Here is a 21,654-nt window from a genome sequence, read left to right as displayed (position 1 = left end):
CAACCAGCTGTTGTGGGAGGTCTCACTAGTGGATATTGTGCCTTTTAGCTTCATGGTAATTCATATTAGTATCTGATGGATGGTGGCATATAATTAAAAGTCAAGCATGCCTATACAAATTTGCATATTCCAAAAGTATATTGACAGTTCTAGCTACTTGCTTGCTGTTTACTAATTTATTATTGTAAAAAAATCATTGTTGACCAAATGCGTGAAAAAGCTAAGAATTATGAAGCTATCTCATTGAATGACATCCCTAAGAGAATTATGTTTGTTCTATCATATAGCTAGAGCTGCAATAGTCCAAGGTTTGTTTGTTTGTTTTTTTTTTTTTTTTTTTTTTTTTTTTTAAATAAAATTTAAAATCATATTGGTTGTTTGTGTCGATCTTGGGTCCATGCAAGGGAAAACAATGATTAAGTGTAGGGGTGCTCAGTGCAAGGGTTGTCAGAGACTACTTACTACGAGGGGCACAATATGAGCTGGAAGTTATGGTCATGGATTTTATTTTGACGGACGGGAATTGTATTCAGAGAACTGGCACTAGGAGTGATTACAAGCGCCCCTTGGCTCAAAGATGCATAGAGAAACTAATCAAAATCCTTTAAAAAAAAAGAAGCTAGAGAAGGACCCACACAACAGACCCTCCACGCTTCAGCGTTTCAAGGTTCCTTATCAAAATAAGCTATTATTGTATTGAGAAGATGGCAATTGCCCTACAAAAATGAATGTTAAAAAGAAAGGGGGGAAAAACTCCCTACACAAATGGGCAGGTTTTTATACAGATGGACTCTTGTGGCTTTGTTATCTTAGCTAATCTTTTTAGCCGCAAGGTTTTAAGCTTGCTTTGTTTAAACTACAAAGCGAAAAGAGTGGATACAGATGACTAATGGTGCACAAGTGGACAAGGACTCATGGAATAACGATTGACTGGGGTGGTGGGCTGGGGTTGGCCCTAGCTTGGTGCTAGTCCTTGGCCCTAATTAGGTCGAAAAAGCCTAAGCCTTGACTTCGTAAGGAAATGAGTTAATGATCAAAGGTTTCAGGTCTCAGGTTCAAGTCTCAGGTTCGAGCCCATGCCTTAAAATATCATATAATGGTTTGGAATAGGGCCCTGGATCCAATGAGCATCTTTAAACTATACCTGTAGGTTGAATGGGAGCCACTAACAAGTGCCTCAGACCAAGTTCAGAGGCCCTAGCCTTGGTCCTACAAGGTTGGGCTAGGCCGGCTGACCCATCGCCACCCCTACAACTGCCCATAACGCAATGAAAAATGATTTTCTTGGAGCTAAGGAGAGACCCCTTGGGCAAGACTGCACTGAAGGGAGACTGCTCGGATAACCTTGGGAATTGTGGTCCTCCTTTGGCGTGATATTGGGAAATAATGGCTTGGGAGGAAGGAGTAGAGGTGACTGGAGTGAGTTTTTGGGGAGTGAATGTGCTTTTGTTCATAAGCAAGGGGTCCTTGCTAGGGCTGTCAACAGGTACCCAGACTTGTGGCTATTTGATGGACCCTTCTATCCAATTTTATGACCAGTTTAGATATTGGGTTGGTTGGGGTCCACCATTTTGGATGCAGTTAAGAACTGGGTTTAATTTGGTTCAGGTTGGATCCACTGTCTTGGACCCATTTAAAACTGAGCCTGGTTAATTTTAATAGTAATATTTTCTATTTTAATTATTCTTGCAACAATGAGGTTTGCTAAGCGAAATGCATGTAAGAAAGCTTATTTACTCACCACGAATATTTCAATGTGGCAAACTTCTGTGTGATTTAATCCATCCATTGAGTGAGCTTGACCATGCAATCCCTATTTGACCTGGACCTGACTTGAATCTAACTCGAAACCAAGGTCCAAAGACCATTACTTGAACCTGATTGGGCTCTTGCCTGGGTCCTCAAAAGGGAGACTCAGACACGGTAAGACCTGAACTCGATAAGCCCCGGGTATGTGTACTTTAGGATTAGACCTGAAAACCCAACCGATCCACAACCCTACCCTTGATTGTCAACTCGTATGAGTCTTAGGTTAAAACTAGGAGATGACACGTGTTGCCTTGATCTGCAATCTCTTAATGAATCACTACTTAAGCCCGTGTCTCTTACTGAGTCAATTGTCTAGAGTTTAATGCCCTGTTGAAATGACATCAGTAAGCATTAATAGTCATCGAGTCATGGTACTACTGAATCCCATAGATCATGTCGATGACATTGGCGTGGAATCCAATTCCTGTTAGTTCATGGGAAACACCCCCATCCAACTGCTAATTGTAGCCACTCTACTCCTTCAGTCTGAGCCATGTCCCTCCACAAGTATGTTGGTCATTTGCTGGTGCGAATGGCAAGCTTGTTGGTCTACCCTATCGGTCAACCACTTGGGTGAGCAGTGGGTCTGTCAAGCGACGAATGTCTGGTTTTCCAAAGTTGATGGTCCTCTTCATTCCTTGTCGCTTGTTAGACCCGATGATGGAGGCTTGTAATCCGGGTGCATTCTTGGTTTGCAAGCAGCAACTGGAGTTTCGAGATGGTGGCCAGAACGAGTATTACTTGTCCCAGCTCCCAGCTAACCAACATTATGTAATAGTTCAAAAATATATTTCTCGTGGGGCGAGGAAGGAAATTGTTGCGAGCGAGGACCAAGAGAGAGAGAGATGATCGGAAAACAATGATCAAAATGGCAGAACAGTGGAAAGAGATGATCAGAAAACAGAAGGAGAGCGAGGAAGGAACGGCCTGGCAAATAGTTAAGAGAGGGCGAAGAGAGAAAGGGTTAGATCTAAATAGAGGGAGGGATGTTTTTGCATTCCCTACTCTATTCGTTAAGGGATTTCCAGTAGGTTGGCTTCCCATCAACTTCTCTAGGGTCTTTGGCCGGGCTGGGAGCGGTGATGGATGTCGTTCTGCCCAGGAACAGGGTGACAGGGAAATTCAGAGGTTTTACCCTTGTTAGGCTGAGTTTGGAGGAAGAACTTAGCAAGGCAGTCTAGATGTTACACGGTTAAGGATTCAGTGGCATTAAACTGATGGCTTAAAGAGCAAGATTTGGACCAGAGCTGAAGAACAAAACAGGAGAGTGATGAAAGCGAAGAGTCTCTCCAGAAGGAGGAATCCTATCAGCTGTGGTTCCGACTCACAAGGGGAGCAGAGATCTTCAAATAGTGGTGAGATGCCTTCCTTCAAGGAGGTGTTACTCAAATCGAAAGCCACGCAATCGGACCACAGGCTAGCAGAACAAATATAGATGAAGAAGAGAGGCAGAAGAATGACGAGGGTACCTCCACAGGGAACAATACCTGGGTTCGTATTAACCTTGTTTCCTTCAACCATTCAAGAAGAGCCCTTCAAGACTTGGTGGCGGCGATTACAAAAGATGGAGTGTCGATATAGCAAGTTAGGAAATGGTTGGATGAATGTTGCAGACTCCTGCAAGAGACTTACAACATCAAACCCATGGGGTATAATGAGCTTTGGATCGAATCGGGTGTAGGTATTAACCTAGATTGTCTGATCATGGCGGGAGCAATTCATAAAGATGGGCTGATCATCAAGATTCTGAAATGGGAGGAGTTTTCTTTGTTTGGGATGGAAGACGTCTAGTTGTTGATTTGGGCGGTTCCCCTGCTATGATGAATTCTTCCTAGCAGTCGCAGCTCGACTTGGTCAGTTTATCGAACTCAACTCCAAAACAAAGCTTACAGAGGAGATGGGTGTTATCAGGGTCAGAGTTAGGCGGAGGAAGAGAGAACTCCTTCCACCTCACGTCCAGGTGAAGGCGGAAGATAGAGAGCTTCTACTTCCGGTCCAGAGGGAGGAAAAGGATTCTCCCATTCCTAGATGAGGTGATTTCTGGAGGTAGAAGGGGAACTCAGCTTTCCATTAGATGCGGAGCTGGTAGGGGCTTCGGAAGATGGAGTACAAGCCCTAAGCTATCGAGGAGCACGGAACATAGTCATTAGGGGTGTACATGAACCGAGCTAGCTCGATTAGCTCGCTCAACTCGACTCGAAAAAGCTTAATTCGACTCGGTTCGAAGTTGAGTTCGAGCTGAGTCGAGCTGATTTTTTGAGCTCGAAAATGAGTTCGAGCTGGCCCCAGCTCGACTCGACTCGGATCGAACCCAACTCGAATCAAACTTGGATCGAACCAGTTCAGTGACTTAGTTACTTTGATATTGATGTTGCTCACCAAGTGTTTGATGAAATGACTTAAAGAAGTGTGGCTGGTGGCAAGGAAGGTATGTATATGAAACCAACACCCTTTTTTCTTGATTTTTATGTTGCTTAGAAGGTGTTTGATAAAATACTTGTAAAACCATTGCTGCTGTCTCAAATACAGTGAGATTTTATAGGTGTAGTCAAGGTGTTTGTGAAAATGCTGGAATGGCGAACTTGGCTCGAACTGGCCCGAGTTGCTGACCGAACCGAGCCGAGCTGGCCAGTCAAGCTTGAGGACCGAGCCGAGCTGAGCCGAGTTCGAGCTGAGGTCAGCTAGTGGCCGAGTCGAGTCGAGCTGAGGCCAGCTCGACTCGGTTCGACTTGATGTACATCCCTAATAGTCATGGAGACGTGTCGAGCGCCTATTGCTGATAGAGGAGAGGTCGTCAGCCCTTGGCGGGATTGTTCGACATGTCTTCTCTCGGGTGACGTGTCAATAGGGTTTCAATCCTCGCCGCACATAGAACCCGAGTCGGAACAGCGCAATCAATTATTTCCTACATCGAAATTTCAATTGTGTCAGAGCGATTGTCGTGGCGATATAGGTGGCTGCCTCGGAGACCCTGGAGGACCCGAATGAGAGGCTCAGAAGCTATTAGTCGGCTTGGTAGCTACTAATATCGAGGTGTTTGCTTCGGACCCTCCGACTCTACCTACTTTCGATCCAGGCTGTTCTTTCAATGCGGAGATTCCATCCAATCGTAAGATTATTCCGATCCTGTATCCTCCTCTTGTGCCAAGTGTCAATGATGCACATCAGATCCAACGGTTCATTTCCCTGTCCATGTAATGATCCTGCCTGCGTGCAAATGATTTCTGCTATCTTCCCCTGCAGATGGATGTAATCCCTTCCTTAGATAGTGGTGCATCCTTAGAGAGGGGTGCGTCGGATGGCTTCGACGTCAAAATTTTGCCCTGGAATTCAAATACCACGGGTTCCTCTGCTTGCTCCTCACTTCACTCCTCTTCTCCTTTAGTTCCAATGGTCGATCGGGTCATAGCAGATCTCTTCCATGCAGATCCAGGAGGAGTCATGGAGGTGGAACCATTACAGATCAGAGTGAGCACATCCTTTGGTGAGACGGGGACGGGACATCAGGGAAGTGCAGATGAAGCAAAACAGAGGACAAAGTTGATCGATACTATTCAAAAGAAAAAATGGATCAGGGACGCAATGGGTCATGTTGGGAGATCTATAGGAGTTTCTTTTGGCGATCATCCAGAAGGTTATATAGCGCTTTTTCACTGTATTGAAGATCGTGGCCGCCCACTGTCTCGTATCATAACTCCCAGGAAATCTCTCATCAGATCTAACAGTAATAAAGAACTACTTAGTCTTGCTCTCAGCCCCACGACGATCAGTCGCTCCTCTTCTACAGGTGGGTCTCAAATGCAACGGGGCAGATCAATTTCCTAAATGAAAGTGCTATCTTGGAATATTAGAGGAGCGGGGTCCAAGCGGAAGAGGAGACTTATCAAGGATATCTGTGGAAGAAGTAAACTTGAGGTGATATGCTTCCAAGAAACAAAGGTTCAGAAGTTTAGTGATCAATTGCTAGGAACTCTTCGGAAAGAAAAAAAAAGCTAAGTGGGTGGCATTGGATGCTGTTGGAAGTTCAGGAGGTACCTTAGTGGCATGGAATTCTTCTTCTTGGTCCGCTATAGATAGTTGGTGTGGAATTTTCTTTGTTTCAGTCTTGCTCAAAGAGGTTTTAGGTTTTTTTTCTGTTTAATCACTTCAGTCTACGGTCCCAACCAAGAAGATAGAAGATTAGAGTTTTAGGAGGAATTGAATTTTGTCAGACAAAAATTTGATGGTCCTTGGTGTATTGGCGGTGATTTCAACATCACGCGATACCCTGACGAGTGATCCCAGGGTGGTAGGACTTCGGCTAGTATGCGTCTGTTCTCTCAATGGATCGAAGATCAGGAATTGGTCGATCTCCCTCTTCTCGATGCAAGATTTACGTGGTCCAACGGCAGAACTAATCCATGTCTAGGCTGGACAGATTCTTGGTCTCGCCAGAGTGGTTGGAAACTTTTCCTCGAGTATCCCAAACAGTTCTCCCGCGTCCTACTTCTGACCATAGCCCTATTCTTCTAGAAGTAGAGGAGGAAAATTGGGGTCATAAGCCGTTCAAATTCGAAGCTTCATGGTTGAAGATTGAAGGCTTTAAACAACTGGTTAAAGACTGGTGGGCAGGCTTTAGTGCGTCAGGATATGTTGGTTTTAAGTTTTGCAGTAAGTTGAGATTGTTGAAAGCCAAGTTAAAAATCTGGAAAGTGGAAGTTCTTCGTAAAAGATAAGTGGAAACTGGAGAGATTTTGGCTGAGTTACAAGCTATTGATCAGATATCGGAAGATGCTTCCACTTCTTCAAACTCTCAGTCTAGAAGAATCCAGCTGATTCAAGATTATTCAGCAAGAGTGATGGAGGATGAAATTTGCTGGAGACAGTGGTCCCGCTGTAAATGGTTAAAAGAGAGCGACAAAAATTCCAAAATTTTCCATTGTATAGCTAGTGCCCGAGCGAGATTTAACAAGATTAGAAGCATAGTAGTAGTTAATGGGGTTCGATTGGAAGACAAACATAGTATATCAGCTGAGGCCATACGCTACTTTAGTAACCTTCTCCAGGGAGGAGGATGGAAGAGACCCAAACTGGATCACTTACATGTGGATCGTCTTTTCGAGATGGATGCTACTGCGATCGAATCTCCGTTCTCTATCCTTGAGGTGAAAGGAGCCGTAGATGTGTTGGGAGGGGACAAAGCCCCTAGCTCGGATGGCTTTCTGATGGTCTTTTTTCAATCTTTTTGGGATACTTTAAGGGATGATGTGATGGAATTCATGGAGGAATTTTATGAAAGAGGTAGGCTTTCCAAGGATCTCGGGGCATCTTTTGTTGCTTTGATTCCTAAAGTTCAGGGGGCTGAATCCCTAAAGGATTTCAGACCGATCGGTCTTTTAGGGGGGCCCCTATAAGATTCTAGCTAAGGTGTTGGCATCTCGTCTGAAAAGGGTGATTGGATCTCTCATCTCTGATAACCAAAGTGCCTTTATCCCGGGTCGTCAGATAGTGGATAATGCTTTTATCGCTTTTGAAAGCTTAGATTCTAGACATAAATCTAAATTACAGGGTCTCCTTTGCAAATTGGATCTTGAAAAGGCATATAATCACGTCGATTGGGGCTTTCTCCAGTATATGCTCTCACGGATGGGATTCCGAAGATGGCGAAGATGGATTGGGGAATGCGTGGGCTCGGCCTTCTTTTCCATTTTATTCAACGACTCTCCAAAAGGTTTCTTTTGTAGTTCTAGGGGTCTTCGTTAGGCCATGAGGTCAGTATTATTAATGGTTTCAGAGTAGTAGGGGAGACCTTCTCGAGAATGCTAAGTAAAGGCCATGAGGTCAGTATTATTAATGGTTTTAGAGTGGAAGGGATGGCAAATTCGATTTCTCATATTCAGTTTGCGGATGACACACTTTTGTTTTTTGAAGTAGACCAGGATAAAATCAACAATCTACGGACCATAATCAGGTGTTTTGAAGCAGTTTCGGGCTTGGAAGTTAACATGGCAAAGACTAAAATGTTTGGGGTAAATATGGCGGAAGATCAGATCGAGAAGTATGTAGCGTTCTTTCAATGTGCGATGGGTCGCCTCCCAACCACATTTATGGGTCTTCCTTTGTGTATCGATAAACCCCCTATAGCTTTATCGGACAAGGTGATTGAAAGAGTGGGTTTTTATCTAGCTAGATGGAAATGTAGATACTTATCTCTGGGTGGTAGGCTCACCCTTATCAAGGTGGCTTTATCGAACCTCCCTCTATATTTTATGTCCTTATTCAGATGTCCAGCGTCAATTTTGGCTTCGCTCGAGAAACTTAGAAGGGATTTTCTATGGCACGGTAAAGAGGACAAGAAAAAGTTCCATTTGGTTAGTTGGAAGGAAGTTTGTAAGCATACTCGAGAAGGCGGGGCTGGAGTAAAAGATCTCAAGAGTATGAATCGGGCTCCGTTAGGCAAATGGACCTGGAGGCTAGGGACCAAGAATGGATCTCTTTGGAACAATCTGATCAAAAGCAAGTATGGTAGCTCGGTAGAGGGGTGTTGGACAAAGAATTCTTCCTCATACAAAGCCTCGGCTCTTTGGAAAGGAATTTTATCAAATGAGGCGGCAGTCCTTAAAAGATCAGGAATTGCAATCGGAAATGGTAATCATACTCGATTCTGGGAAGACATTTGGGTGGGTGATGATATGCTTGCATCAGCTTTTCTGTGTATTTTCCGTCTCGCTCCAAACCAGTCTATATCAGTGGATTCATGTTACTCGATCCTAGTGGGAGTAGTTGCTTGGAACCCGTTGTGTAGAAGAAATCTTTGTGACCAAGAAGTCGAAGAATACGTCGCTTTGCTCAATCGTATTCAGGGTAGCAATCCGGTCCAGTCTTCTGAAGATAAATTAGTTTGGCGTCTCGACAAAGAAGGGCTATTTTCAGTCAAATCTTTATATAGGCATATTGCTAGGAATCCTCATTCAGTTGAAGAAGATTACTCTCACTATATCTTGAAATTTCAAGTGCCTCCAAAGATAGCTTCTTTTGGATGGTTGATTGCTAAGAAAAAAGGTCCTCACAATGGACAACTTGAGAAAAAGAGGCATGTGCATCACAAATATATGCTTATGTTGTATGGCTAATGAAGAATCTTTGGATCATCTATTTGTTCATTGTCCGTTCACATACCGCATTTGGTCCGAAATTCTGTCTCGATTTCAGATTCAATGGGTTTTTCCAGATTCGGTTTGCAGTTTGCTGAAAGCCTGGCAGGGTGTTAAGTGTGGCAATCAAAGATCTAAACTCTAGAAGATGTCCTTCCTGGCAGTTTGGTGGGCCATGTGGGAAGAAAGAAATGGGAGGTGCTTTAATGACACTTCCAAGTCTATAGAGGATACTATCAGTAGGGCTTTCCGCTCTATTGTTGAATGGGCTTCTGCTGTGGATAAGTTAAAGGGTTGTAATTTGGTTTTTCTAGGGAGTTTCTGATCGGCTATCTCAGCTGGTCAGTCCCCTTTTGTTTTTCTATCTATAAAATTTCTCGCTATCTGTCAAAAAAAAAAAAAAACTGGAGTTTCGAGGGATCTCTATTGCTCTGAAACCTTGATTTCTACAGGACACAACCATTACCCCTTGTTTTCATGGGCTTTGCTGACTTGAGGTCACTGACCTGAATCTAACCAATTAACCTGTTGGGTCTTTGGACATTGGGTTCAGTTAGGTTCATGTTCGTGCAACCTTTCAAAAAAAAAAAGAAAAAGACAAAGGTTCAGGTTCGTGCAAGCTCACGATGCACCAGAAGTTGCCTAAGGTCATTCAAGAAAGCTCATGCTGCACATGCAAGCAATTTTATTCAGAAACACTGATAAATGATACTATAAATTACATAGCCCTACGAAACTGGTTAACTGACTTGACGCCATAACTTGGTCTGATATGCTAGACCTAAACCCTGTCTGATTTAAAAAATGGGTTTCAAATTGGACATGGACCTGTTTAAACAGGTTCGGGTTAGTATCAGTCTATACCAAGATAATGGCTGGTACAAAACTTACAAGAATCCTCAAAACTCAAACCCTCCGTGGTTAACCACCCCAATACGAGGATAACAAACCTTGCACACCAATTTTCTCATTCATCATTCTTTGAAATCCTAGTACCATACATAGTTCAAAAATGAGAACTTGACTCGAGGTTGGGTTGGGTTGGGTTGGGTTGACAGTTGACTCGAAGACTTGACCCGATTCGACATGATATTTAATTATTATAAATTGAAATTAAAAGGAAAATTAATAAATATTTAAAATAGTTAAATGTAGTGCAAGTAAAGACAAAACATAAAGCAACAGCCCTGCATGTACTTTGCTGGTTAGAAGTGCTGCTCACCATGTGAGAGGTTACGAGTTTGATTCTCACTCATCCCATTTTTCTTTTTAATAAAGTCTGCCCTTCTCATGGTGAGTGACTCGGTTTGAGTCGCGTTGAGAAGCTACATTTTCTTTCTTCAAGGAATTAAAAAGTGCTCATGAAGTTAAGAAATCATCTTCATCATCATCTAAGAAATTTGAAGTTAAGAAATCATCTTCATCATCATCTAAGAAATTTGAAGTTAAAAAATCATCTTCATCATCTAAGAAATTTGAACTTTAAATAAGATTGTTAGAGTCAGTCTTCACCTTTGGTAACTGCAGGCACATGGGTGGTTGTGTTAGTCACAGGGACCATGGTTTTAAATAGAGATATGGTTGGAATGTGCAGATATGGGGCTGTATTGGCCCACGTCGTATCATCACGGGGTTACAGGGTCCAATGCTGATATTTAAAGCCACAGTGAGGACCCAATAAAGCTGGCAATCGGCTGTCCTAGCACTCTAGGATGTTAATTGGTAAAAGTATTGGGGTTGGTTGAATGTATTTACTGAAATAACTCAATCCCTTTTTGGTAAAACCCGCATAGAAATATGCCATTGACGTGGGTAAAGCTAAAGGGGTAGTAATGGGTTTGATTCTGGGGAACCATATTAGAATTTTGAATAGGTCTGGCCTGACCAGTTCAAATCCAGGCTCAAGTCAACCCAGTCCTAGCCCTATAACAGTGTAGTACCCACCAGAAACAGGGAGGCGCAGAATACAATTCTTGGTATGGAGACTTCGGTGGCCTGATTATGACTAGTTGCACCCGAACCTTCTATTGAGGTGCCGAGGGTTGAAAAAAAGTGATGGATTTGATTATGGGGAACTAGATTAGGATTTTGAATATGTCTGGCCCGACCAGTTCAAATCCAAGCTCACGTCAACCCAGTCCTAGCCCAATAAGTGTAGTACTCACTAGAAACAGGAAGGCAAGGAATACAATTCTTGGTACGGAGACTTCGGTGGCCCGGCTATGACTAGTTGCACCCAAACCTTCCAGTGAGGTGCTGCTCCAACTTCTGATGCAGGGACATGTGATGACCTAACCCTAGATGCATGTATAATCAGGTTAAGGAATATTCAAATAAATACACTAATTAAGTAACCATTTCCAATCCAAGCGATTAGGTAAATCTCAATACAAAGATGAGGTTATTCCATTAGGATCATGCCCCTTAGCATAAGATCACGTAAACAGCAAAAAGGAAGAACCTCGGGATATGAAGATACCCGGATCTAGCATAAGTCAGTACACAATTAAGCTTAGATCTGATTCTATTGACTAACCATCCCTCATTTCCGTTCGAACTAGAAAGGGGATATCTAGTGAGGAATGAAAGGGGTGAAGGATGAGGGGTTTGAGATGAAGAAGGTATAGGTCCTTTTGTCATCAAAAGAAAAGGAGGGGGAAGATGATTCTTACCTTTTCCTGCACCTCGAAGATCTTAGAAAGAAGGAAACCTGAAATCGGGGTGGAATCCTCAACACCCAAGGGCCAATCCTGAAACCCTAATCTCTTGAATAAATAGGAAGAAAAGAGTCAAATTTCTATTCACTCAATAATAATCCAAAATAGGGTTTCTCACAACGTATATATAAGCTATGGAAAGTAAAAGTGCACTAAAGCTTTTGGAAACAAGAAAAATAACAATAAAAGATGAAAAGTAAAGAAAGTGCAATAAAGCCTCTGAAATAGGGAAAAGAGCAAAAACGCCTAGAACTAAAACACCCGTGTAGTAGGGTGTGAAATCCGACCCATGGATCTATGGTCACGGTGTGGTCATGCCGCTCCTGCACTCGTAGCACGTCAGAAAATGGGTCTGATGGACCCAACGTCCATCCACATAAACTCATCCGCTCCGGTACTCTGTTGGCGACGTCTCCTCCTCTGGTACACTCTAAAGGGTGCACCACTAATGTCCGCATTAACTTCCAATCATGTTTTGGACTTGTTGCCCCCGCTCATGCTTCCTAGCATTTATACTTGTTATCATTTTGAAATGGGTGCTTTTGCGCTTCTCTATCTGAATCTATTGCCACTCCATGCTTAATTTAGCTATAAACTTATTTCTTCAGTTATAAGAAGGGAGACGGCTGGGGAGCAGGTGTCATAGCCACTACATGCTTAGCTGGCCTAGAGTTTAGAGATTGAGACAAGTAAGCGAATTGGGGGACATGTTGATTGTTTATCAGAAAGCTGTGGTAGCTTGATAAACCATAGCTATTTTTAAGCAGCCAGTGTGTTGATCACCAGAGTTCAGTGCCTATTGGGTGTAAGCTTTTGGATTTTTGTACATTGCATGACCTTCGTTTCATGGTTTATGTTGGGTATAAGTTAGTCACATCCAATGTTTTAAATATTGTTATCGCGTAATGTATTGCACCCTTGGGATACGGATAAATATCGGTTATCGCATGGGATATGTCGGTTGTATCGCATAATGTATCGTTGTTGTTGGGAAACATGGGAACATTGGGAAATTGGTCAAATGTTTCAATGAAACTTTTAGGGGTTGTTGAAAAAGACATCAATACACACTTAGAAATCAAAACATTACAAAAAAAGTGCACATTATAGGGGTTTCCTTTGTATGGGGTCCTAATATATGTGCTTTCCAACTGAACTGATGGAAGTATATTCAAATTCTATTGATATAATTTATAAATGTAAGAAGACATTTATGGAAACACAAGCAATACATTCAAAAGCAAAAGAAGAATCACTAGATCGGGTTACATACCTGTTTAATTTTGTGTTTGGATATAAAGATTGCAACTGGTTTGTGAGAAATTTTGTTTTTTCTCAATTTTCCGCAACTTGACCCATCTTCCCCAAATCTCGAAATCGAAGTTCCAAATCCATTATTTTTTCATGGAAAACATGAAGAATCATAGATTTGTAACCATTTAACGCTGGTTTAACATGATTTATAACAAAAACATAGATCAAAAATTGAAAATGCTCACTGGATCGAATAGGTGGGATATATCAGCACTACCTGTGTGTTTCGTATCGTACATGTGGGATACAAGATATATCGTGGGATATATCGGCTGATATCGTCGATATTTAAAACACTGGTCACATCTGATCCCCTGTTTCTTCACATAGATTTTGCCTGACATTGTTTTCATGTCAATTCAGGGCCAGTGGTATTTTTGGCATTGTGCTTGCTATGTAGACATTATTTTCTTTATTTCTATATAGATGTGTGCATGCTAGTAAAATAATTTTTATTGTTAACCATTGTATATTATTAATGTCGTCACATCTTGATTATTCTTTTCAACCAACAGAATATTGTGCATGGGGACATTAAACCTGATAACCTTCTGGTCACGAGCAGTGGGACAGTGAAGATAGGAGACTTTAGTGTCAGCCAGGTCTTTGAGGTAAACAGCTACATTACTCATATCTTTTTAAACATGTTCAAAGAAAGCAGCCTGAGATGCAGGTGCATGTGTTCCTTTTTTTCCGGTTTGGGATCAAGGAAATAAGAATGTGAATTCGGCAAATGTCAGATTTGTGGATTTTCTTTGGATTTGGATTTGCAAATTCTCAAGTCCACTGTTTGGGAATCAAACTACAAATCTGTCGATTTAGAGAGCATTTATTACAATGGCAGAGCATTTATTATTAAAAACTTGCAACAAGCTGCATGTGGGGCCCACCACTTTGTATGTTGGACATTCAATTCATCAGACATGGTTGCCTCATCATGAAAATCAGATGGTTAAAGTATGCTGATCCAATCATCATGTGGGCTACATGATAGGAAACAATCAACAACCATCCAAAATCTTCGAAATTCATGTAGTTGATGATTAGGTTGAGCATGATTTTGGTAGCATACCATTTTCATTATGGGGAACCATGCCAGACTGTTGGGAATCTTAGGATGCCATATCTACACCACGGTGGGCTGATTGCTTATGCCATCGCATAAACGAATAAGCGATCGCTCAGGCTGATGATATTTATTTATTTATTGAAAATTTAAAAAATAAAAAAATGAAAAAAATCATAAAAAAAGAAAAAAAGAAAAATTGTCTAATTACTACAAGTGATTGGATTGGGTTTATTTACCCAATTTGTTGTAGTTTGACTATTAGACCATTTATACATTGAGTTATATTATATTATATATAACAAAACAAATTTAAACAATCAACAAGTTACACTAAGAAAGAACTAATTATTGAAAACAAAAAATATAGAAATTGTATTGATAACTTGAATCTTGATGAGTTGATGCATACAATACAAGTTACAAGGTATAGCTTACAACTTACTACAATCTATAAGAAATTTGACCATTGGCCATTCTGCCATTGCATACCGGAGTATGCCATGGTTATGCAATTATGCCATGGCATAACCATCTCATACTTTAGTATGCCATGGCATACGTGATCTGAGCCAATGTATGCGATTGTGCGAATGCACATGACAACACTGGGCTTGACACCCTCAACTAGTAGCATCTACAGCTAGTTGCATGTGAGACGTCCCCCCCCCCCCCCAAAGAAAAAGAGGGTAAATTTCATCCCTATTCCAAATCCTTCACCCCAAGCATCCTTGTAAGGTGCTTAATACTATCAAATCATCATCATATATGCCTTACCCCAACTAATTTGGGTCAGCTACATGAGTCCTGACCCGCAATTCCTCTCTATCTCAGACCATATCTTAAGTAGTGTTCAAAATATCGGTATCGCGCTATGTATCACACCCTTGGGATACAAATATGTATCGGTTATCGCACAGGATATATCGTTTGTATCACATAATTTATCGCACTTTTTGGGAAACATGGGGAAACATTGGGAAAATGATTGAATTTTTCAATGAAACTTCAGAGATTGTTAAAAAAGACTTTAATACACGCTTTTAAATCATAACATTTTTTTAAAAAGGTGCATATAAGCTATGCGATGTTTAATTGAACTAATGCAACTATATTTAAATTGAATGCATAACATTTATAAATGTATCAAAGACATGTATGAAAACACAACCAATTCATTGAAAATCAAAAGAAGTAAAAATTGATAAACATACATATCAATGATGGGGACTGGTTGTGGCCTAGACCCATATAGAGTTGCGCGGTGGCTCGTAATCATCGTCTACATCTCAACGTGGCTGGGAATAGTACTGTTGCTCCAAAAATCGACAATACTGTGCTGATATTTCTGTTTTCTCTTCATTCAAGTGTGCTTGACGTAATCAACAGGTTGTATGCCAAATAAACATTATAGTAAGCCATAGAGAGTTTTTAATGGTGGGCATGCAATGACCATTGTTTTCTTGTGGTGTGGTCCACTCGATTTTTGTATCTCCTTTAATTTTAGGCTCATCCTCTATAATTATTTGGAAAAATAGATGGACAAGTTGGATAAAACATACATATCGTACGGGGTCCACAGAGTAGTGTCAGTAGCCACCTCGCTGTTGACGTTGTCAGTATGCAATCCTCGTTGAATCATTCCGCCGAGGTGGGTGAGACCCCTGATTGTGGGGGCCACCGTGATGTATGTGGCTACATCCACACCGTCCATACCTATTGGAAGCTCATTTTAGGCAATGATTCAAAATATGATGCAGATCCAAATCCTAGGTGGACCATAATACATGAAATAGTGGTAATCGATCATTAAAAGCTTCATGTGGGCCACAAAAGTTTTAGGTCGATCTTGTATTTTTTTGGTCTCTTCATCCAGATATTTGTGACCTTATCAACAGGTTAGATGACAAATAAACATTCTGGCGGCCCCCGTAAAGTTTTTAGTGGTAGGGATTCAATCACTAATGTTTCCTGTAGTATGGCCCACGTAAGATTTGGATTTGCTTCATTTTTGGGATCATAGCTTAAAATGATCTTTCAATACTGTTGGATGGTGTAGATTTAAGACACATATATCACTGTGAGCCCCACAATCAAAGTCCCATCCACCTCGGTGGATCTACGCCTACGGTTGTAACTGGCACATTTGCTGCCAAAGCCTTTTGCATGAAGTTCCTCATCGGGAACCTAGGTGGGGCTCACTGTGATGTTTGTGAGAAATACACTCCTTCCATCCATTTTTTGAGTTTATTTTAGGACATGATGCCAAAAAGAGCCGAATCCAATACACAAGTGGGCCGAAAATGTTAGGATTGAACATCCACAGTTGAAATATTTGTGGGGCCACAGAAGTTTTGAATAATGCTAATATTTGTGTTTTCAGTTCATCCCCGTAGGAATGACGTTATGAACGGTATGGATGGTGTGTAAACATCAGTGTCGACCCCAGGGAGGTTTCAATGGTAGGAATTTCCCTAACCAGATTTTCCTTTAGTACGGACCACTTGAGTCTTGGATCCTACTCACTTTTGGTCTAATACAGTAAAATGATCTCATAAAACGGATGGACGGTATGGATTTCTCACAAACATCAAGTTGGGCCCCACATAGGTTTCCAGTGCGAAAATTCCTGTGAAAGGCTTCCGCATCAAATCCGCGTCCGGTGTAACTCGCGTACCACATCAAATCCGTGTCCAGTGTAACTTTATTGAGTAAACTCTATGGGGTCCACTGTGATTTATATATTTTATCCACTTCTTCCATCCATTTTATAATATAATTTTAGGGCTTGAGACCAAAAATAAATAATATCCAAAGCTCAAATGGACCACACCACGGAAAACAGTGTGAATTAAACATCCACCGTTGAAAAATTCTTAAGGGCCACAAAAGTTTTGGATTAAGCTTATATTTGTGTTTTCCCTTCATCCATGTTATTGTGGTCTTTTGAATAGTTGGATGACAAATAAACATCATTGTGGGCCCTACAAAGGTTTCAACGGTGGAAATCATTATTCCCACTGTTTCCTATGATATGGTCCATTTGAGGTTTTGATATTCTTCAATTTTGGGCTCAACCCTTTAAACGAACTGGAAAAACAGATCAACGGCGTGGACAAGCCAGATGCATTATTCACGATGGGCCCAAAAGCCCTGTTAAAGAGTATCGGATCTACCATTTAAAAAGACCGGACGGCGTGGATAAACCACATACATGCTAACTCCCTGTTAAAGAGGGATCGGATTTCTCTCTCACAAAGACCGGCCGAAGCCATTTTCGAAGAAAGAGGGTTCCGGTACTTCCGGAACCCAAAATCCCTGAAATTTCGTCGTTTCCGATGGCATTTTCGAAGAAAGAGAGTTCCGATCCTTCCGGAACCTCAAATCTCATGGATTTCTAGAAGAAAGAGGGCTCTGATTATGCAATCTTCTTCTCTACATGCACTGAAACCCCATCTCTCACATCGATTCAAATATTTTCATTTTTAAAAATTTTGTTCTCGATTTTTCGGTAGTTATGGAACCCCGGCATCTCCAGCATTTTTTATTGTCGAAATGTCTGTCATAAAATCTGCAAATAATGCATGATATCCTTACAAATATCGAGGAAAATCGTGACAATATCAACGAAAATCGTGTGATATCTTGCGATATATCGCACAATACAAAGAATCCTTCAAAAAAATAAAATAAAATTCCAAGTGCTTTTTGGGGGTTTCTTATCGCTTGCATGTGATAACGATATTATCGGCCGATAGTATCAAATATTACGAACACTGATCTTAAGTTAAACTATTGGTCTTGAAGTCTTTTCTTTCTACCTCCACCCACATCCTTTTAGGCCTTCCCCTTGCCCTTTTAGAGCCTTTCAGATCATTTTCAAATTATTAGGCAGAAATCAAAATTCATGCTTTGATACGGACGCTGATTACCTACTGATGGGTTCAGTAGCGAAATTCCTACTGAAGTGACATCACCAAGTTCTCTGGGCCCTACCATGATGTATGTGTTGTATCCACCTGTCCATCCATTTGGAGAGATCATTTTAGGACATGAGGAAAAGAATGAGGCATATCCAAAGCTCAGCTGGACCCCACCACAGAAAACAGTGGGGACAGTGACGCCCACTGTTGAATCCTTCCTAGGGCCCACCAAGATGTTTATTTGAGAGAAGTTTTTAATGGTAGGCATTCAACCCCCACTGTTTTAGGTGGGGTCCACTTGAGCTTTGGATCTGCCTCATGCCCTAAAATGATCTCTCCAAATGGATGGGCGGTGTGGATACAACACATGCATCATGGTAGGGCATACAGAACTTGGCGACGTCACTTCAGTAGCCAATTTTGCTACTGGCACTGTCAGTATCTAAACCGTGTCCCTTTGATACAGTGGAGTTTGGTAAAAAAATATATTCCTCTTTTAACACTGCATGTTAGATAGCGAAGCATTATGAACTGCTAGAACTCATCAGAGCAAAGCAAACAAAAAAAAACACGTGCATATGCAAAAAGATCTTACAAGGTTTTATGTTATATGATAGCATATCTAACATGGACATGATTTGAAAATTTGGAACATAAAAATACACTGGAATGCTTTCTGCCTTAAACACAAACTTCGGTGGTTTCTTGGGTTTCAAATGACATGGCTCTTTTCTTTTATTTCTCTCTTTTCGATGGTGTGTTTCAACTAACCATTAATAGATGAAATAAAAAAAAGAGAACCATTATGAGATGCTATAATAAAATAAAAACATGCATTGCAATGTCTAACTCAATCCCATTTCTCTCGAAAACTGCTTCGTGTTTCTTCGTATGGAAAACACTCTTTGTTTTTTCATAGTTGCTTCTTGTCTGCAGGACAATAACGACGTTCTTCGGAGATCTCCGGGAACTCCCGTCTTCACTGCACCAGAATGCTGTTTAGGTGAGGCATGATTCTGAAAATTATTCCAGAATAGGCACCCTATGTAAGGACAGTCATGTTCTTTAAAGTAGAATTTGGTGGTCTATCAGACACAAGTTGCAACATCTTAAAAATAAAATAAAATAAAATAAAATTAAAAAAAAAAAATTGTTGCAGACCTGTCAGGCAAAACCTCAATATATGTTTCTTCTCTTGTAATTTAGCAATATCGATTTATACAGTTCTAATGCATTTCAAGTATGCAGATACATCTTTCCATATCTTATGCATCTATGAACTAATATTTATATAATAATACATTCCCTCTTTAACAATATATGTTTGTAGAAATGTGTCTGTTTGCTGGGTTTTTCAGGGTCCAAATTTCCCCAACGCTCATGATGTGTCCCTGTGCAAGTTGCTTTGGGTGCACTCAATAACATTTATGTACTGTACTGATACTTTTGTGAAACTTCTTCCAAACAGGGCTAACCTACCATGGTAAAGCTGCGGATACATGGGCCTTGGGAGTAACCTTGTACTGTATGTTGCTGGGTCAGTACCCATTTCTTGGGGACACGTTGCAAGATACTTACGACAAGGTCCTACCTGCTTCTGCTCTTTTAACGCCTTTATTTTTTATTTTTTGTTTTGCTACTTTCTTCAGGTTGAGCTTTTTTAGTGACTAAGTTTAGTGATGCACACCACTGCTTCAGATTGTTAAGAACCCATTATCTCTTCCGGATGGCATCAATCTGCAGCTGAAGAACTTACTGGAAGCGCTTCTCTGCAAAGGTCTATCAGTTCTCTTGACAGTTTACTTCAGTTTTGGAGAGAGCAATTTTTATAGGTCAATGCTGATTGCATAAGACTTGCATCACGCACATCCCCTTGCGGTCCCGTGTTCAGATGTGTGCAAGGTGCTTAGCAATCATCCATTGGTCCACCATATATGGACTGTGGCCCAAAATTGGTTTGGTTGGACAATCATAAACCTTGATTTGAGGTAAAGTGACCACCACCCACTTGTTGCCCTGATCCAATCAGGTTGTTAGGGTTGTCTGATTGGAATAGTGGGGCCATTGGATGAGCATCTGGATCTTGCCCTTGTACAAAATTGCTTTGGTCGGACAGTGCTAATCTGTCGATATGATGAAAATAAAGAAACAAAAAAAGAAAAAAGAAAAAGAAGACCACTACTATTGGTTCTGTTCTAAAAAGAAACCAAAAAAGAAAAAGAAAACCACTCCTGCTTTTGGCTCTGTTCCAATCAGAGGTTGCTAGGAGTTTCTGATTGGAATGATTGTTGGGTAATGGGCAATTTATAGTGGGGCCATTGGATAAGTGGTCCAGATGTTGCCCTCACCATGACATGTTCAGATGGGTGCTTGGTACAAAAGTTATATGCAATTATCACCCTCAATTTTTGAATGTTGTTTATCTTTTATTTATTTATTTATTTTTTAAATATTTGTAAATTTATATTGCAGATCCAAAACAGCGGATTGTCTTGGAAGCTGTAAGAGTGCATCCATGGGTCGTTGGAGAGGAAGGGCCGATCCCTGAGTATTTGTGTCGGTGCAAGCGCAAGAGCTTCCAAGGTGTAGCCTCCGTCTAAGGTGCCAATGTGCAAACATAGGTGGTGTTGACTAAACTGGGATCTATCGTTCAAACTTGTAAGAAGTATTTTGTACAGTGCCAAAAAAAAAAAAAGAAGAGGAGAGAGAGAGAGAGAGAGAGAGAGAGATTTGGCAGTTGGATCTCAACCCTTAAGTGTGAAACATACATGTGAGATTCTTGAGAGGTGGGTGGCGAGATCCCCTTTGGATTGCTCTGGTTAGAGGCACGTCAAAAATATCCATGAATTGAAGCAAAGGGTATCATCGTAATTAGGAACTTGTTGGTTTTGCCTTTTCTTTTGTTCAAATACCATATCAGGTCAGGCAGAGGGAGTGCCAACAGTGCCTGCAGCATCAAATCATAACATCATGGCTGGCACAGAAAATCTATTAGCAGAGGGTCTCTCTGTCTCATTTTTCTCACTCACTTGAAACCGTGTGCATAGTCAGACTCTTAACTCTGTAATACAGGTTCACTGTTGCTTAAAATCTTCGGGCTACAAAAGTCAGTAGAGGTTGAGTTTTGTTTCTTTTGATTTGTGCTTGGAACTAGGTTTGCTTCTTGAAGTTGGGAGATATGCTGGTACTCAGCTGTTTTAGTGCATCATGGCTACTGTCCTCGATAATGAATTTTATTTGTTCTCTTGAATGCTCCGGGATGTGTTGTTGCTGATGTTCCTCTTCCATTATCTTGGTGTGCAGGCCAGAGTGATCCAAGTACTTGTTTTCTGGACCTTAACAATTGGGGTGGGGCCATTACCTGCGTCGGCCCAGTGCATGGTCTGCAAGCGCTGATGCCCTGATGGGCATTTACCAGCCCCTGATATGACATCAGCTGGGTTTAGCCTTTGTGGGTTGAGGGTGGCCTGCTGGACCATTTGGGTGCTAACCAGAGCCGACTAGAAATCAATTTTTCCTTCAGTGGGCCGCAATGTCCTGTGCATTCTTTATGGCATCTAAGGGCCTTTTTTGGACTGAAAAACGGTTTTCATGGGTTCTCTGCTGACAAGCAGGCCAGCGCCTGCAGCCTTCTTTCAGTTCGTCCCACCATGATGGTTGTGGGGAGGAACAGAAATGAGAAAATATGGGAA

At 41.3% G+C, this 21,654-nt stretch overlaps 1 protein-coding gene across 9 annotated transcripts in view; it reads left to right on the top strand.

Moving 5' to 3' along the window:
• The window catches only part of LOC131245991 (serine/threonine-protein kinase GRIK2-like), a 45,794-nt gene extending 24,582 nt beyond the window's left edge, over window positions 1–21,212 (top strand). For 7 of the 9 annotated variants that reach the window (XM_058245834.1, XM_058245832.1, XM_058245831.1 and 4 more), the window contains 5 exons: window positions 13,489–13,584; window positions 18,899–18,965; window positions 19,431–19,546; window positions 19,661–19,739; window positions 20,435–21,212. In XM_058245834.1, the coding sequence (XP_058101817.1) occupies window positions 13,489–13,584; window positions 18,899–18,965; window positions 19,431–19,546; window positions 19,661–19,739; window positions 20,435–20,562 (486 nt within the window). In that variant the 3' untranslated portion in view covers window positions 20,563–21,212. Of the gene's footprint in view, window positions 1–13,488; window positions 13,585–18,898; window positions 18,966–19,430; window positions 19,547–19,611; window positions 19,743–20,434 lie in introns of those variants that run through there. The other 2 variants (XM_058245836.1, XM_058245837.1) reach the window with 2 other exon arrangements.
• Window positions 21,213–21,654: the final 442 nt, after the last annotated feature.

The sequence above is a fragment of the Magnolia sinica genome, chromosome 5 (genome assembly GCF_029962835.1).
Source record: "Magnolia sinica isolate HGM2019 chromosome 5, MsV1, whole genome shotgun sequence".
Taxonomy (NCBI): Eukaryota; Viridiplantae; Streptophyta; class Magnoliopsida; order Magnoliales; family Magnoliaceae; genus Magnolia; species Magnolia sinica.
Note: the sequence above shows the minus strand (reverse complement) of the source record. Positions and strands in the feature narration are given on the sequence as shown.